Source organism: Hyperolius riggenbachi, chromosome 5, assembly GCF_040937935.1.
Source record: "Hyperolius riggenbachi isolate aHypRig1 chromosome 5, aHypRig1.pri, whole genome shotgun sequence".
NCBI lineage: Eukaryota > Metazoa > Chordata > Amphibia > Anura > Hyperoliidae > Hyperolius > Hyperolius riggenbachi.
The window spans coordinates 256,624,406-256,643,861 of NC_090650.1; the positions used below are offsets into that span (position 1 = coordinate 256,624,406).

At 46.7% G+C, this 19,456-nt stretch overlaps 1 protein-coding gene across 2 annotated transcripts in view; it reads right to left on the reverse strand.

The window, feature by feature from the left end:
* Window positions 1–19,456, reverse strand: part of ACD (ACD shelterin complex subunit and telomerase recruitment factor) — a 148,812-nt gene that overhangs the window by 38,914 nt on the left and 90,442 nt on the right. For both annotated transcript variants that reach the window (XM_068236821.1, XM_068236820.1), the window contains exons 10-13: window positions 10,648–10,713; window positions 8,062–8,178; window positions 5,718–5,834; window positions 4,229–5,196 (exon numbers count right to left, since the gene is read on the reverse strand). In XM_068236821.1, the coding sequence (XP_068092922.1) occupies window positions 4,229–5,196; window positions 5,718–5,834; window positions 8,062–8,178; window positions 10,648–10,713 (1,268 nt within the window). The remainder of the gene's footprint in view (window positions 1–4,228; window positions 5,197–5,717; window positions 5,835–8,061; window positions 8,179–10,647; window positions 10,714–19,456) is intronic.

The following is a 19,456-nucleotide window of genomic DNA, read 5'->3' on the forward strand; positions in this document are numbered from 1 at the left end:
CCGGGCACAACATTTCTGGCTGTTCCTCCTTTGACCTTTGAAAGGTGGAAGTTTGTTGGGCTGGGAATAGCTCCTGCGAATACCCCATTGTGTCCTGAGGTAATTCATTGGACTGGTTATCTGGCAGTTGTGTGCGTGGTGTCGCTGCCGGTTGTGTCAGCTTTGTGCCCACTGGCTCCTTGTAACTGGCTGAGGACTCGGACCTCGTGCGTGATGTGCTGGTGCTGCTTAACCCACTGCTGGACGCTTGAGAGGTCATCCAAGTAATTATCTGGTCCTGTTCTTTTGGATTTGTGAGGGTTGTTGTCCTGGACAACATGGGCGGTATTGAGTGGGTTTTCTTGGGTGCTCCCCTGTGGTCTGTACGTGAACCGTCAGGGGAAACACCTCTTCCCTTGCCCCTCCCTCTTTCACCGGATTTCTTCCTCATTTCACTTATCCTTAAAGTACACGCTGACTGGTAGCAGTACAGTGGCAGTACAGAAATGCTATACAGTGGTGGGTGAGCGGTGTACCACTATTCCCAGCAGCGACACAGAGCACAATGCTATACAGTGGCGGGTGAGCGGTGTACCACTATTCCCAGCAGCGACACAGAGCACAATGCTATACAGTGGCAGGTGAGCGGTGTACTACTGTTCCCAGCAGACACAGAGTGGCAGTAAACACAATGCTATATAGTGTGGCTGAGCGAGCGGTGTACTACTATTCCCAGCAGACACAGAGTGGCAGTAAACACAATGCTATATAGTGTGGCTGAGCGAGGTACACAGAGTGGCAGTAAACACAATGCTATATAGTGTGGCTGAGCGAGCGGTGTACTACTATTCCCAGCAGACACAAAGTGGCAGTAAACACAATGCTATATACTGTGGCTGAGCGAGGTACACAGAGTGGCAGTAAACAGAATGCTATATAGTGTGGCTGAGCGAGCGGTGTACTACTATTCCCAGCAGACACAGAGTGGCAGTAAACAGAATGCTATATAGTGTGGCTGAGCGAGGTACACAGAGTGGCAGTAAACACAATGCTATATAGTGTGGCTGAGCAAGGTACACAGAGTGGCAGTAAACACAATGCTATATAGTGTGGCTGAGCGAGCGGTGTACTACTATTCCCAGCAGACACAAAGTGGCAGTAAACACAATGCTATATACTGTGGCTGAGCGAGGTACAGAGTGGCAGTAAACAGAATGCTATATAGTGTGGCTGAGCGAGCGGTGTACTACTATTCCCAGCAGACACAGAGTGGCAGTAAACACAATGCTATATACTGTGGCTGAGCGAGGTACACAGAGTGGCAGTAAACAGAATGCTATATAGTGTGGCTGAGCGAGGTACACAGAGTGGCAGTAAACACAATGCTATATAGTGTGGCTGAGCGAGCGCTGTACTACTATTCCCAGCAGACACAGAGTGGCAGTAAACAGAATGCTAAATAGTGTGGCTGAGCGAGGTACACAGAGTGGCAGTAAACAGAATGCTATATAGTGTGGCTGAGCGAGCAGTGTACTACTATTCCCAGCAGACACAGAGTGGCAGTAAACAGAATGCTATATAGTGTGGCTGAGCGAGGTACACAGAGTGGCAGTAAACAGAATGCTATATAGTGTGGCTGAGCGAGCGGTGTACTACTATTCCCAGCAGACACAGAACAGTAAACAGAATGCTATATAGTGTGGCTGAGCGAGGTACACAGAGTGGCAGTAAACAGAATGCGATATAGTGTGGCTGAGCGAGCGGTGTACTACTATTCCCAGCAGCGACACAATGACTGGGGGAACCCTGGCTAGCGTGGCTGGAGCGCAAACTACCCTGCCTGCCTACCCAAAGCTAAACCCACAGACAAATGGCGGAGATATGACGTGGTTCGGGTATTTATTTACCCGAACCACGTGACAGTTCGGCCAATCAGAGCGCGTTCGGGTCCGAACCACGTGACCCGTTCGGCCAATCACAGCGCTAGCCGAACGTTCGGGGAACGTTCGGCCATGCGCTCTTAGTTCGGCCATGTGTCCGAACGGTTTGGCCGAACACCATCAGGTGTTCGGCCGAACTCGATCACCACCCGAACAGGGTGATGTTCTGCAGAACCCGAACAGTGGCGAACACTGTTCGCCCAACACTAGGTGTGCGGCTGGGAAAAAAGGGGTTATTTAACCATAAGTCCGTGGTGTATCATGCGCTACAAACAGCTGGCACGCGTCCAATAGGACACCTCACCACCGCGCACTTCCCCCTTCCAGCTTCCGGTTCTAACAGCCGCATACACGTATGCACGCTGCGCCAGCATGAAGCGCCCATTAGAACCCAGAGAGACGGACAGACATTGTGCAAAAAGGGTTGCTACAGGATAGGTAATGTATAAATGCACACACACGGAGGATATTTATACATTACGGTGGCAGCGGCAGGGGATTTGTCGTTCGTTCCGAAATCGGCCACCGTACCACTGCACATCCGACCAACTAACTTCGGCCCGACATCTTGCAGCATGCGCGATCGACAATGTGACCAATTTTCATCGCGGAATTGGTCACACTGTCTTTTTTTGGGATTTTCATCCAATTCGATTATAATAATCTAATCGGATGGTCGATCGGCCACCAAGTCGCCTGATGTATGGCCACCTTAAGAGTTGTGTTTTATTTCAGATTGAGGAGCGGATGCAATGGAACAGCAGCAGTAACAGGATTTTGTAGTAAATACCTGGGAGCACTTCAGTTGCTGAACCTGTATGGCATTTATTAATCTGAAATGGCAACGTGACTTCAACATGTGGCATTTGAATGCTTTTACACATAAGGTTAACTATTAACACTGCAGAAGCAAAATATTCAATCTTGTGAGAGTGTTTAGGTCACAGGTTACAGCAGGTCTGTTCTGCAAAATAGATGTACATCAATCCAAATACGTAACTAAAGAATAGATGAGTACTCAATGATGCGAATAAACCATCAGACATGTCTGGACAGGAGACTACAGCTTGTGCCATGCTTCACTGGAATTACATACACAATCAAATGGACCTGTCTTATTTTCCAATTAAATATCTTTAATTAATGTGGGAATTTACATGTGTAAAGGGAATTCTAAGGGATGCTATGCAAGACTTTATAGCACAGAATAATCTTATTTCAGCTCATCAGCATGGGTTTACTAAAGACAGGTCTTGTCTCACCAACATGCTCAGCTTTATTTAGTGGCAAATGCATATTTAGACCTTGGCAAAGTCATAGATGTAGTGTACTTGGACTTTTCAAGGACATTCAACACTGTTCCCTACAATAGCCTGGTACAGAAGCTGAGGATACAGTGACTAAGAGGAAATGTGTGTAAGTGAATAGAAAACTGGTTGAGGGACAGAAGGCAAAGAGTGGTGGTAAACGGATCATATTCAAAATAGGAAACTGTTAGCAGTTAGCACTGCTAACTGTTAGCAGTGCAGCCCCGCAAGGGTCAGTACTAGGTCCAATCCTGTTCAATTCACTGATTGAGCAGATGGAATACAGAAGAATGTTACCATCTTTGCAGATGACAAAATAATGTAGCATTATAAACACTAAAAAGGACAGGTACGTTTTACATTTCACAACAGGATCTCAATAGCATGGCTGGCCATGTGGGTAGAAAGATGGCAGATGGAATTTGATATATAAAAATGTAAGCTCATGCACTTTGCACGTGTCAATGGTAGACCACCATATAAGATAAATGGCATACAGCTGAGAACATCAGCAAGGTAACCCCATTGTTAAGATGCCAAAGACATAGCAACAAAAGTTGTTTACATAATACCTTTAACCATACCTCGGTTTGGTTGTACCTAGTTCTGTATCATGCCTCAAGAAAAAACAAAGTTTTGAAAACTTGCAAAGAAATATTGTACAGTTAGTCGTTACATGTGTCACCTGCACAACTATTATTGTATGTCTCCAGTATGTACAGTAACAGATTGTAAACTAGCTACTGTGTGTGATAATGCCACCTTCAAAAAATGTGCTTATAATCTCAGTAAAAACTGAATATTGTATAATGGACTGATGATGAATCATTTTATAATGTAAACAATGGCAGTTAGAGGCTTTTCTAGCAAACCAGAAATCAGCAATGCAAGCACAGAGAGAGAGAGAGAGAGAGAGAGAGAGAGAGAGAGAGAGAGAGAGAGAGAGAGAGAGAGAGAAAGAGAGAGAGAGAGAATGGAACATTTGTACTAAAACGACTGTACCATTTTAGCTCTCTTTGCTCTTCCAACTGGGACTTTGAAAGTGGCCTCCTGGTTGCCGGTAGAAGAAGCTCCTTCAGTGTACAGTCTGCTTGTAGGTGAGTCTGTTGCAGGTGCAGCACTTTCACAGTTGTTTGCAGCTTTGGGTTTTGAGTTGACTACAAACTCTAAGCTGGGCTTATACCGCAGTGCTTTCTTTGTGGGAACAGTTATTTCATGGGTGTTTGGAGGTACATGGTTATCTTGCTCTGTCCTTCTTTGATCCAGTTCCATTCGAGAATCAAGGCCAGTTATGCTGCTTTCCTCGGTTACCTTGGTGACTTCACACTGGATTTCTTTGTTTGTATCAGGCACTGGTGTAGATTTTTCAGATACAGGCCCAGAAGGCACACAGTTCTGTCTACTAGTACACACTGTCAATGCATGCTCTAGGTCAGGACTTGTGAATTCTAGATCATCTGGAACGTGCTTCCTCTTCACTGCTTTCTTTGTTGTGGAAGGAAGACAACTCTCCCTATTCCTTACCAGCTTTGGAGAGGAAACTTTCCTGACAATGCCAGTTTTGCCCTCACTTTCTGAACCAGGTAACATGAAACTTGCTTGCACTTTATTCTCTGGAACTACAGTTTTTTGTGGAGAGCTGTGTATCTCTCTTGAGCAATTATTTCCCTGGTTTACAGCAAGAGGAACCAAGGCGAGCAAGGATGGGCTAGAATCTGATTGCCTTTCCTGACTAGAAGTGGCATCCCCATTGCTACTGGCAACTGTAGTCATGTGACCGATTGTAGAATCATCTGGTTGGAGTATTGCAGAGTTAGACAGGCGTTCACAGAACGAGGGTAACTCGTCCTGAGTTTTGTGCGAGTCATTCATACACTTGTCTTCAGGACCATTAAGCCCATCTGGGGTAACATCTGAATCTGCACCCAGGTCTTTCCCACAGTTCTGGTGGGCAACAGAAATACTGCAAACTGAGATAGAGAAAAACACAGAAAGCTGTCATGTTTATAAAAAAAAAATGTATTTACAGTAGCTGTAACCACAATAATAAACTGAAGTACTCGATAATTAAAGGGGATTGAACGAGCACATTCAATATCGGACCATGGTTAATATGCTTATATGCACTTTCTATACCCTGATAGCGGTATTAAGCTACAATACATACTTCATCTATGTTATGGCAACTTTTGATATAATGATTTGAGAGCCACAGGTCAGTTAAATAAATTTCAAAAGGGATCTATACATTACAGGCTAACAATGGATGTCAAAAGGGATCTATACATTGCAGGCTAACAATGAATGTCAAAAGGGATCTATACATTGCAGGCTAACAGTTACTAAGTTTTTGAAAGTTTGTACTCGTTATTTCCTTATGATTCAACAAAAGATCTGTAACCTTTCAGAGCTGGAAAGACCACCACATGGGAAGCTGGGAATCAGATGGGTTTACTACCAAGGTTCACCTTGTTTCTGTTTATCTGCTTACCAGAAGCTGAAAGGGCACAAACAGAAGGAAGATTGTCCCATGGGTTTCCTGGCTGACTCTCAGCATCAGCCACAGGTTTGCTGGGTGAAGACGACACTGCACTGCTGTATATCGGGCCTGCCAAGGAGGGACAGAGAAGATTTAACTTAAGGACCATAAAATCTGTTCTTTAACTTCTTACACACATCAGACAAGCGGGAACTTCAGTTCAATTTGAGCTGCACAATAATTACAGTAATTGATGATTAAGCAATAATAAAATATAATTTACAAGGAACTGTGACAACAATAATCTGAAGTACTCAATAATTAAAGGGGATTTCTATTACAACAATACAAGTGTGGAAACCCTCAATAGTAAAAGAAGGTCTCTGTTCTCAGTCTCTGGCCTTCCAGCATTTATTTATTGCTACATACAGTGGTGAGAAAAAGTTTGTGAACAGTGTTGGTGTCTGAATTACAAATCATGGGGAAGGACCAGAGTCATGTGAAACGCAGCATGACTCCCAAGGAAGTGACCTCTGACTGTCCACTTGTTCAGTGCTGAACAGCGGGAGTTGGGAGTATTCTGCGAACACAGTGAATCAAGCGCAGGGGACTTGGGCGCACAGGGAGTAACTTTGGCGCCGTCAGAAGATGGACCTGAAGTTACTTTTAAAACACAATAATTCGTTTCATTCCTCACCATCCATGGAGGCCTGAAGGGGGAAAAGTATTTAACACGGCTGGGACTTGTGCAGCAGCAGGATCAGCCATATACCGGCTGTATCCTGCGCCCAAGTCTCCTGCACTGATTCCTCTTGTACGCGTATTCTGGTGTACCCATATTGGTAATGCCGAATATGAACACCAATACTATTTGTGAATCCTTTAAAAATCTCTATAATTTTATAAATGTGACCTAAAACATCATCTGACTTTTAAACAAGTCCTAAAAGTGGATAAACATTTTGTCAAACAAATTTGTTGTACTTGGTTATGTGTTCTGTGAATCTGTACTATGCACTGATGCAACTCTGCAGTGCTGTCTGAATGAAGTAGCCTTTATACGCCTGATCCAGACAAAAGAGAAACAAATACTATCAGCTACATATAGTAAAATGAGCTTGCTTCTTGGCACAATTTAAAGTATACTAGAGATGACTATGTGGGTATTTATACTTACCAGGGGCTTCCTCCAGCCTTGTGAGGTGCGTGGGCTCCCTCTCCGTTCACTTGTAATCTCTCTCTGTAATCTGCCCAGTGGTGTGCTTCTGCACATGCGCGGCCCGGCCACGCTATTGTGCCTAGGAGCGCTAGGAGTCTGCGCAGTATGGTCCGGGCTGAGGGAATGCATTGGGGTTGCGTGCACGGTCGAGCTGCACATGCGCATAAGAGTGTGGCCAGCCGCGACTGCCCAGATTAACAGGAAAGGATACATATGAATGGAGCGTGCCATATAGAATGGTGAGTGAGCTCACGCATTTCATGGGGCTGGAGGAAGCCCCAGGTAAGTATAAATACCCACATTATAGTCTCTGGTTTCCTTTAAAGCTGGACTAAAAGCATGCAACAATAACATTCAAGCTGCAAGATTTACTTACAACAATATGAAAGTGTGCCGTAATATATGGCAGACAACAGGCATGGATGAAAGTCTAGCACTCTCACCTTTCAGTCCTAGAGTGCTGACTTCATTTAACTCTCACTCAAGACATATCTGAATGAACTTTGCATATATACTCTGTGATAGAGCTGTGGATGTCAGCACTATATAAATACTAAATAATAATAATTTTCTCTCGGTTTGTATAGTTTCCCCCGGAAATGCCAGTTTCCTTCCACATCCTTAAATATACCAGCAAACTGTACCCAGACAGTGGTAAGTCCATTAAATTCTGTCTATGGTAGGAATGTTACATCATGACCCTCCAAGAGGGACAGGTAGGGCCGGTGCCCACTTGCAAGGAAAACATACGGTTTTTGCTGCAGTGCAGCAAACAGATCCAATGCAGACCTATAGGTCTGCCTCCACTTGCATTAAAAAAACGAACGCAGAGTCCCGAATTGCTGCATTTTTCTGGACCAGCAGATGTGTTTCTCATAGAGACCTATAGTGAAAACAACCGCCCGGCCCCAGATGTGAAGAGAAAGTGGAGAGGATCCTGAACTGGTTCGCTCCACTCTGTGCCTTAGTAGCATGAATTGCTTGCTACACTTAATGCACTGTGAAGGTAAAGAGCAATTTAAAAGCATAATAATAAAACAATGAATAGCAATGACTACAACTCTACACAGCAGACATCTATAGTTGTTGAGTTTATGAGGGGGATTGTGCTGCCCTCGTTTGTGCTAATCTACTTACCAGAAGCTGAAAGGGCACAAAGAGAAGGAAGATTGTCCCACGGGTTTCCTAGCTGACTCTCGGCTTCATCCACAGGATCGCTGGAAAGGGAAGACCGCGCAGTGCTGTATACTGGGGCTGCGAGGATAGAAATACAAGGAGATATAATAAAATCTGTTCTCACAAGTGTACCAGAGTCATAAACATACAGTTGGTTTTTACTTACCTGGGGCTTCTTCTACCTCCCGTAGTCTTGTAAGTCACTTGCTGTCCTCTAGGTCCCCTCTGTAGATCCACTATGTGGCCCAGTAAAGTCAGAGCCTCAGCTGAGTCAAACACTACTGTGCATGCACCCACCTGCCTCTTTGATCGCACTCCCATAGCTGGGAGTATTCTGCACAAAAGCAGTTTATTAAGACTCGTAACCGTGCATGAACAGAATTGCTTCCAGCCACAGGAGCATAATCAAGGCGGCACGCTGCCAGGTCAGTGCATGCACAGAAGTGCGCAAATCAGCTGAGTTGCGTATGTTACCGGCCCACACAGCTGAACAACGAATGGGACGAGGAGGACAGCAAGGGACCAACAAGACTATGGGGGCTGGAAGAAGCCCGAGGTAAGTAAAAGCAAAGTATGTTTACAATTCGGGTAACCTTTAACTTCTTACACTCATCAGACAAGTGTGAACTTAAGTTCCATTTAAATTGCACAACTTAGTCTGAACTTAATGCTGAAAAAACAGGAGGGGAGACTCTGCAGTTACTAAAAGAAGGGATCTAGATGAACTATACTGACTTTCTGTGCAAATCCTTTAAACCACAAGTGTCAAACACAAGGCCCTCAGCCCGAATGTGGCCCTCCTCGCTATTGTATGTGGCCCTCCAGAGCTTCAAATGTTCATCATTGTAAGCTGCTAAAGAATGACAGCGCACTGCCTTCCCATCCTGAGGAGCACATGGGTGACAGTATTTCTGATTGAAACATTGTCAGTTTGAGCCAGGGTGTAGCAATAACACACGGGAACTCTGAAACTAAATTAGCATGGTGCCCCCTCCTGGGATCCAAACCCCCCACCACTAACTCACACCATCCACCTACCTTTCCGCCTCTCCCTGACACCATCTCCCCACATTGCAGAGTAGTGCAGTGGAGCAGTGTAATATTTACATGCTCCTGTGATGTGTCGGGTCTCTTCTAATCATCCTGGCAGTCACACGCTCTGTGCTTTCATACTTCCTTCTCCTGACCCTTTGACGTTTATTAGGAGCCTGAGGTATGCAGCATAGAGCATGTGGCTGTCAGGAAGAGTAGAAGAGACCTGAAACAGCACTAGAGCAGGCAAATCTAAAACTGCTCCACTGCGCTGCTCTGCAGAAGGGGGAGGAGTGGGCCCCCATGGTCACTATGGTTACACCACTTCATTTGAGATTGTTCAATAAATGGTCTATTTTAATAAAAATGTTGGCCTGGAACGTCAACTAGGTTTTAGATTTTGGCACCTTATGTGATTGATTTTGACACCCCTGCTTTACACGTATACTGTATTTAAATATTAAATGCCAAGATAAAGCATTTCATTAACAGTCACTACCAAAATTAAAAGAACTGTAATCAGCTCGTTCAAGGTTTTAATTATGTATTTTGTTTACACATTAACCAGTAGCTTAGATGCAAAACAATACAAAGCTCTGTTTATATATATATGTACTGTATATCTACAAATCTCAAAGGAAGACCAGACCCCAGGGATGACAGCACTGTAAAAACATCTTAGTACTAGAACACCAACACAAATCTCCACAACAGAAAACTAGAACCAAATCACACTGAGTCTAACTTAGAGAACACTGAATCACAACAGCAGATTTGTGTACTCTGGACTTGGATATTCTGCCAGAAAATTCTACTGGCATATCTTTCCAACATAGCTCTTATTAATGGCCCACTTAAATACCCAGATTACATCCAACAACACATGCTCTCGTTGCACTGACACTATAAATAATTCAGATATAGGTGGTTACAGTTGAACCGCATAACCATAACCTAACATAAAAATCACCTGTAAGGAGAAAATCACATACTCATCTCAGTCTAGCTCATTCAGTCCATAGAATCAAGTTTGCAGCCATGCAATCTCTTTGAATAAATATCAGCAGCACAACTGGTCATACTACAAAGCTTGGCTGCACTCACTGTCAAACTGTCACATGACAGGAAATTGGTCATAGGATGAAACATTTCCAAAGAATCCATTCATAAATATTGGTTAAAACATGTCACTTCAAGAAAGAAATGTGAAGTGCAGATGTGGGTTGCAATTTATTGGGATCAGTTCCAGAATGTATTCTTATAACTGAAAAATGTCAAACCTGCCAGCTTTACACATGACAGGAACGCAAGTTCATTTCAGGTCAAAACAGATTGCTGTGAAGTCTATATATAACTGAACCAAACATCAACAATAATAAAAGTAACGCTGCGACAGAGAGCCCTCTTGAGACCAGTGTAACACAGAAAGTGCACTAATTATTCTCATAAGATTATGATACATGAGACCATGTGACAATAGATCCTGAGGTTCTCAATGCCTCTTGGTAAACTTACAGCAATTCTCTCCAGCAGAAGAATAATCGTCCTCATCACTGCTGGAATTAACATCTGGTCTGAACGCTGAAACACAACAGAAGAAAGAAGTTCTCAGCATATTTACTAGACCTCATTTGCCTTTCCAGCATAAACCTATGGACCTGACTTATTAAATAGCCTACCAGCTCTTCAAAGTGGTCCATGAGTATGGCCTCATTGACTTCCCTGTCTCTGCTCAATTGTACATCGTACATATGCTACCTTACTTATATGCTGACCCTCTGTCTTGTAATATGTGAACTGTCTCTGCACAATTGCATAATGTTGAAACATTTCCCCTATTCATTGTACAGCGTTGCATAATATGTGTTTTATAATTGAAGATAGTGATAATAATAATGATGATTATCAAAGATGGGATCTTAAAGTGTCCCTGAGATGAAAGACTTACCTGGGGCTTCCTTAAGCCCCCTTGAGGACGCTCATTTCCTCACTGTCACCCTGGGTGGCTCCTGTCCCCCCGCAATATGGCCTGAAAGCCAGGTGCAGAATGCTCCCGGCAATGGGAGTGTGAATGGGGAGCGTGCGCAGCCGGGCCACACATCGTGACAAAGCGCGACTCAGCCAGGCTACCGAGCCATACTGCGGCGGACAGGAGCCACCCGGGGAGACGGCAAGGGACTAAGCGGCCTCAAGGAAGCCACAGCTAAGTACAGAACCTGAGATTTCTTTCATCTCAGGTTCACTTTAAAGTGAACTTGAAGTGGAAATTTGAATAAAAGTTACATTCTTACTTTAGTAGAGAGAAGCCTCTGGATAGTCTTGAGGCTTCCTCAACCACAAACCGATCCAGCTCTGGGACCCTCTAAGCAAATCTGGCAAGAGCTTGTTGGATTTGCTCTTGTGCTTATGCGCCTCTCAGTGTATGAGTAGGGTTGCACTGCTCCTGTGAGAGTCCTGTCTGCAGCTGCGCAGCAGCATGGAGCCACTAGTGCATGGCTTTAAACTCTGTGCACAAGAGGCACTGTGTTATTGTTCAGGCACAGATAGGACTCATGCAGGCACAGTGTGGCCATACGCGAAGGAGAGCATGGCCGCAAATTAGAAAAGGGACCCGGCGAGCAAGGGTGAAGGACAATCTTGCCTATTGATCATCCAGAGGTTTCCCTTTTCCTTAGTATTTCACTTTTCCTTTATATCTTGTCTCACAGGTTTGCATTAAGGTACCCACATACATTGTTTGGTCAGCTGATCATCTGTTGCAAGAAAAATCTTTCATTGTTAAAATTAAAGCTAGCAATTAAAGCTAGACAAAATGATTTCTGCCCGTGTATCAGCAACAGGTTAGCAAAACATCCGTACAGAACTCTGCCCCGAATAGTCATTGTAATTGAGCATGTACATGTGTTCTGGGGTATTAGGGTGCGTTTAGTGCCTTGCAAAAGTATTAAAACTTCCCCCCCCCCCCCCCCCCCCCCGGGTATTTCTCATGTTTTGTTTTTGTTGACTCACAACTAGAGATGTAGCGAACGGCTCACTGGCAAACGGTTCCAGGCGAACTTAGGGGGTTCGCGTTCGCCTGCACCAGGCGAACTTTTGCGGAAGTTCGATTCGCCCCATAATGCACTATGAGGGTCAACTTTGACCCTCTGCATCACAGTCAGCAGGCACATTGTAGCCATTCAGGCTACACTAAGCCCTGGAGCCCCACCCCCCCTTATATAAGGCAGGGTCCGGCGGCCATTACACTCACTCGTGTGCCTGCTAGAGAGAGGAAAGGGACAGGTGCTGCAGACTTTTTCTCCTAGGGACAGATTAGTTAGGTTCTAGGCTGCTTTGCTTGCTCCTGACTGATTATTATAGCTTTTAAAGCACCCATCAACAGCAACAGCTCTTTTCAGAGCTCATCCTGTACATATTTTTTGTTTTCTGTGTGTCAAACTGACACTTTTGTTGCATGCACAGCCTTGCTAATTGATAGTGTGTGTGCCACTGCCAGCAGCCCAGCACATTCAGTGACTACCTGTGTGTGTGACAGGGAGCTGCACATTGTACTACCCAGTACTGCATATACCCCAGTACCTATTGTGTTTACTTAACCCACCTCATCACTGCATATACCTAGCTTTGTGTTGAGTGAACCCAGCTCACTGCACCTAACTACCTGTTGTGTTGAGTGAACCCACCTGGCCACCTCACTGCATCTAACTACCTTTAGTGTTGAGTGAACCCAGCTCACTGCATCTAACTACCTGTTGTGTTGAGTGAGAACCCACCTCACTGCATCTTAAGTACCTTTAGTGTTGAGTGAACCCAGCTCACTGCATCTAACTACCTGTTGTGTTGAGTGAGAACCCACCTCACTGCATCTTAAGTACCTTTACTGTTCAGTGAACCCAACTCACTGCATCTAACTACCCAGTACCTGTTGTGTTTACTTAACCCACCTCATCACTGCATATACCTAGCTTTGTGTTCAGTGAACCCAGCTCACTGCATATAACTACCTGTTGTGTTGAGTGAACCCACCTGGCCACCTCACTGCATCTAACTACCTGTTGTGTTGAGTGAGAACCCACCTCACTGCATCTTAAGTACCTTTACTGTTCAGTGAACCCAGCTCACTGCATCTAACTACCTGTTGTGTTGAGTGAGAAACCACCTCACTGCATCTTAAGTACCTTTAGTGTTGAGTGAACCCAGCTCACTGCATCTAAATACCTGTTGTGTTGAGTGAGAACCCACCTCACTGCATCTTAAGTACCTTTAGTGTTGAGTGAACCCAGCTCACTGCATCTAACTACCTGTTGTGTTGAGTGAGAATCCACCTCACTGCATCTTAAGTACCTTTACTGTTCAGTAAACCCAGCTCACTGCATCTAACTACCTGTTGTGTTGAGTGAGAACCCACCTCACTGCATCATAAGTACCTTTACTGTTCAGTGAACCCAGCTCACTGCATCTAACTACCTGTTGTGTTGAGTGAGAACCCACCTCACTGCATCTTAAGTACCTTTAGTGTTCAGTGAACCCAGCTCACTGCATCTAACTACCTGTTGTGTTGAGTGAGAACCCACCTCACTGCATATACCTAGCATCCCCCCGAGATGGACAAAATGGACAAACCAGTTAGAGGAAGAGGTAGAGGCAGACTCAGAGGAAGGCCACCAGGCACCGGCAGGTCTGTGCGAGGTGGTGTTGCTGTGATTTCGTGCGGACCTGGCCCAAAATACAGTGCTCAGAAGAAGGCACGTGCCATCACTTCCCAAAATCGTGAGGAGGTGCTTGAGTATTTAACACAGAACACCTCATCTCCCACAGCCACCAGCGCTACAACAAGCACCACATCTGCTGCATTTGACACTTCGCAGGAGTTATTTGGTGGTGGTGGTGAAATCACTGATTCCCAGCCACTACTGCAACAACAACAAGAAGGCGCAGGTACACCACCTCATACGTCTGAGTTAGGTGGCGATAGTATGGAGGAGGGGGATGATGAACCACCTGAAGTTGGTGCAGTTGAGGAGGTGTCTGAGGAAAGCGCAGATGGCCAGGAGGATTATGATGACGATTATACGGATACCACATACTGTATGTTCCCGGTAGAGGAGATGACCAGGGGGACAGTTCAGAGGAGGAGTCAGAGAGGAGTAGGAGGAGACGACTCCATGATAGAAGCAGAGGGAGCTCGTCCTCAGAAACAGCTGGGGGCAGTGTCCGGCGCCATGTATCGCCAGCTATGGCCAGCCAGCCAACATGCCCTTCAACGTCAGCTGCTGATGCCACCGTAGCGCCATTACCCCAGGGGGGCTCAGCGGTTTGGAAATTTTTTCACGTGTGTGTCTCAGATCGGAGCAAAGCCATCTGTTGTCTCTGCCAGCAAAAATTGAGCCGTGGAAAGGCCAACTCTCACGTAGGGACAAGTGCCTTACGAAGGCACCTGGAGAGAAGGCACAAACAGCTATGGCAAGAACACCTGAGGAAAAGCAGCACCCCTCAAAAGACAAGCCACCCTCCTTCTCCTCTTCCTCCTTCAGGTGTATCGTCTTCATCCACTTTCTCCCTTGCACCTTCACAGCCACCCTCCTCCACACCGCCTCTTCCCTTGAGCGGTTCCTTCTCCTCTGCCCACAGCAGTACCCAGCTGTCCGTGAAGGAAGTATTTGAGCGTAAGAAGCAAATGTCTGCCAGTCACCCTCTTGCCCAGCGTCTGACAGCTGGCGTGGCGGAACTATTAGCTCGCCAGCTATTACCATACAAGCTGGTGGAGTCGGAGGCTTTCCGTAAGTTTGTGGCCATTGGTACACCGCAGTGGAAGATACCAGGCCGAAATTATTTTTCACAAAAGGCCGTACCCAAACTGTACCGTGCAGTTGAGAGGCAAGTGGTGTCATCTCTGGCACACAGCGTTGGGTCAAGGGTCCACCTGACTACGGATGCCTGGTCTGCCAAGCACGGGCAGGGCCACTACATTACATACACAGCCCATTGGGTCAACCTGGTGACCGATGGCAGCAAGCAGGGAGTACGTGGCTGCGCAGCGGACCGACTTATCACACCTCCACGGCTTGCAGGCAGGCCTCCAGCCACCTCCTCTCCACCTGCTACCACCGCCTCGCTGTCGTCATCCTCCTCCTCCTCGGCTGGTGCCGCGATCTCCTCTCCAGCTACACAGCCCCAGCTACACAGCCCCAGCACCCCAGGGCCTATGCTGCATGCCAGGTACGACGGTGTCACGCAGTGTTAGACATGTCTTGCCTGAAAGCGGAGAGTCACACTGGAGCAGCTCTCCTGGCTGCTCTTAAACAGGTGGAGCAATGGCTGACCCCGCACAAGCTTGAGATCGGCAACGTGGTGTGTGACAACGGCAGCAATCTCATTGCTGCGTTGAATTTGGGAAAGCTGACACACATACCCTGCATGGCACATGTGCTGAATCTGGTCGTGCAAAGATTTGTGTCCAAGTACCCAGGCTTAGAGGACGTCCTGAAGCAGGCCAGGAAGTTGTGTGGGCATTTCAGGCGCTCTTACAAGGCCATGGCACGCTTTGCGGACATTCAGCGTAGAAACAACTTGCCGGTGAGACGCCTGATTTGCGATAGCCCGACTCGCTGGAATTCCACCCTGCTGATGTTCTCTCGCCTGCTAGACCAGGAGAAAGCCGTCACCCAGTACCTGTATCATTACAGTACAAGGACACAATCTGGGAGGATGGGGATGTTGTGGCCCAACAACTGGACACTGATGCGAAATGCATGCAGGATCATGGAGCCCTTTGAGGAGGTGACCAAACTGGTGAGTCGCGATGAGGGCACCATCAGCGACTTGATTCCCCACGCCTACTTCCTGGAGCGTGCCGTGCGTAGAGTGGTGGATACAGCTGTGGAGGAGCGTGAACGAGAAGAGTTACGACAGCAGGAGTCGTGGGAGCCATTTACACCCGAACCCGATGTTCCCACAACACCTGTGGCAGCACAGAGGGGGGAGGAGAAGGAGGAGTCGTGTGCGGAAGGAGAGGAGTCAGACTCTGATGATGGTGATGATGAGGAAGGTGTTTCTGTGGAGGAGGAAGAGGCGGCGGAAGAACAACAACCGCGGCAGCCGTCACAGGAGGCTTCTGCTGCTCCACGTTCCCGTGGTATTGTTCGTGGCTGGGGGGAGGAAGAGGAGTTGCATCCCGTCACTGAGGAAGAGCAAGAGGAGATGGAGAGTACGTCTGCATCCAGCTTTGTGCAGATGTCCTCTTTCATGTTGTCCAGCCTGTTGAGGGACCCCCATATCAAAAAACTCAAGTCGAATGACCTGTACTGGGTGGCCACGCTACTAGACCCTCGGTACAGGCACAAAGTGGCGGACCTGTTAACAACTCAACATAAGGCGGAAAAAATGCAGCACTTGCAGAACAAGCTGTCGATGATGTTTTACAATGCTTTTAAGGGTGATGTGGCTGCACAACGCAATCAAGGTACCACTGGCAGTAACCCTCCTCCTCCCAAATCCACGCAGGCAAGGACAGGACGCTCCAGCGGTCTCAGGGTGATGTCGGACATGCGGACGTTCTTTAGTCCAACTCCTCGCCATAGTCCTTCCGGATCCACCCTCCACCAACGCCTGGACCGGCAGGTAGCCGACTACCTGGCCTTGAGTGTGGATGTAGACACTGCGAAAAGCGACGATGAACCCTTGGACTACTGGTTGCGCAGGCTTGACCTGTGGCCAGAGTTGTCCCAATTTGCCATACAACTTCTCTCTTGCCCTGCCGCAAGCGTCCTGTCAGAAAGGACCTTCAGTGCAGCTGGAGGCATAGTTACTGAGAAGAGAAGACAGTGTTCAGTACTTGACCTTTATCAAAATGAATGAGGAATGGATCCCGGAGGGCTACTGCACGACCGAAGACTAAGTCAGTCCCCACACACAGCATCTCTGCCTGCAGGCCACTTGCCTTCTCCGCCACCACCAACAGGGTCCAGGACTCTAGGCGGATTCCTGAATTTTTAAGGCCACTGCTAGCAGCGGCCGCTACACTAATTTTTCTGGTGCGTGTACATGACTGCCTAATTTTTCTGGCTGCACTGCGGGCGGCTGCAACAAAAAACAAAAAGGCATGTACATGTGCCCACCCCCCTTCGTGATCATTACTTTGCCGCGGTGAAGGGGCTTGCGTATCACAATGAAGCAATGACCGCCGGCTATTTGAGTGTCTCGGGTGGAGGTGGCACACAAAAGATAATAAGGTCGTTGCTTCATTGTGGTCAGACCAAATTTGATCAGCTGGACAGTCACTGTTGTTCTATCATTGAGCTACCACAGCCCGGCAACCATATGGGCTTGAAAAACGCCACGGCCTACACTCTGGCCACGGTGCGCACTAGTCCAGCACGGCCGTCACTACGCAAACAGCTGTTTGCGGTGCGTTACACAGTGAGTTTGGTGTGTAAGTGTGAAGCAGAACTCTAATTACACTCCCTGATTGATGTATACCCATGCAAGATGTTTGAAAGCACGTTAGGCCTGCAATTTAGCATTCAATGTGATTTCTGCCCTTAAAACGCTGCTTTGCGTCAAATCCAGATTTTTCCCCGGGACTTTGGGCATGTATCCCACTCTGCCATGCCCCCCTCCAGGTGTTAGACCCCTTGAAACATCTTTTCCATCACTTTTGTGGCCAGCATAATTTTTTCTATTTTTCAAAGTTCGCCTCCCCATTGAAGTCTATTGCGGTTCGCGAACTTTTTACGCGAACCGAACCTTCCGCGAAGGTTCGCGAACCGAAAATCGGAGGTTCGCGACATCTCTACTCACAACCTGGAATTAAAATGGATTGCTTAAGAGTTTGCACCGTTTTATTGACAGAACATGCCTACAATGTTGAAGATGTATTAAAAGGTTGTGTTGCAAACAATGAATAGGACCAAGTAACTGAAAACTTCAGTGTGCATAACTATTCAGCTACCTTTTGTGGTAATTATAGCTACAAGCCACTTTGGATAAGTCTCTATGAGCTTTCCACATCTTTTTTGCCCACTCCTCAAGGCGAAACTATTTCAGCTCCTTCATGTCGGATGGGTTTTGCTTCTGAACAACAATCTTCAAGTCTGCCCGCAGATTCTCTATTGGATTGAGGTATGGACTTTGACTGGGCCATTCAAACACATTTAAATGTTTCCCTTCAAACCACTCGAGTGATGCTTTAGCTTTGGGTCATTGTCCTGTTGGAATGTGAACCTCTGTCCTGGTCTAAAATCACTAGCAGACTGATAGGTTTTGCTCAAGAATATACCTGCATTAAAGCGGACCCAAACCAAAATATTTTTTAATTCAAAATATTTAGTTGTACCACCCTGACACATACAAAGATAAATAAAAACTCATTCATGCACATGAGCATTTCAGTGTATGCCTTTTTCATTTTTCTGTTCATAACTAGGGTTAAACAGTGGGCAGCCATTACTTCTGAGCTCAGTAGGAGGTTCAAAATCATAGGTGTGTTTTGTCATCAGCTGCCCTCCCTCCTGGCGGCTCCCTCCTGTCGGCTCACGGCTCCCTCCCACGGCTCACGGCTCCTGGCGGCTCCCTCCTGTGGCTCACGGCTCCTCCCTTCTGCGGCTCACAGCATGAGTCTCTGGCGTCCCAGCAAGCGAGTCTTCCTTTTGGCGCTACACTCCTCTACACAAACTTTTTGCCTCCGGATGACCTCTCAACAGTGGTCAAGACACCGTGAGACTTGGCCATCTCCGGCAAGGCAAGGTCTCCTCCTCCCATCTCCTCCTTTGCCAGACACCTCCCACTCAACAACAGTCTGCCGTTTTTTTCCCGGCAATTTCAAAGGAGGGGAGGGGTTACTGCCTCCAACATAAAAAAAGAAATAATTTTCAGCATGCAGCGAAAAAAAATGCTGCTACTTATTATTATAATTTAGCACAACGTTTTTAATGGTCCAATGTAGTTTTTTTAATTTGGGTCCACTTGAATCAACATCCATCTTTCCCTCAACTCTAACCAGTTTCCCAGTCCCTGTTGCTGAAAAACATCTCTATAGCATGATGCTGCCACCACCATGCTTCACTGTGGCAATGGTGTTCTTGGGAGATGGGATGTGTTGGGTGTTGTAACCATTTCCATTCCAAAGTCACATAATTAGTAAATTGAAGTCGACCTTTGTGTAATCTAAAGGTGCGTACACACGCACTTCCGCAGGCAACGACGGGTCCGCCGGACCCTCCCGCTGGGCGGAAGTTCAGCCGACAATAGCGCGTGTGTACGCGCTGTTAGCGGACTGATAAGGCTGTTTCTGAACGATCCGCTCAGCGCGCCGTCGGCTGAACGT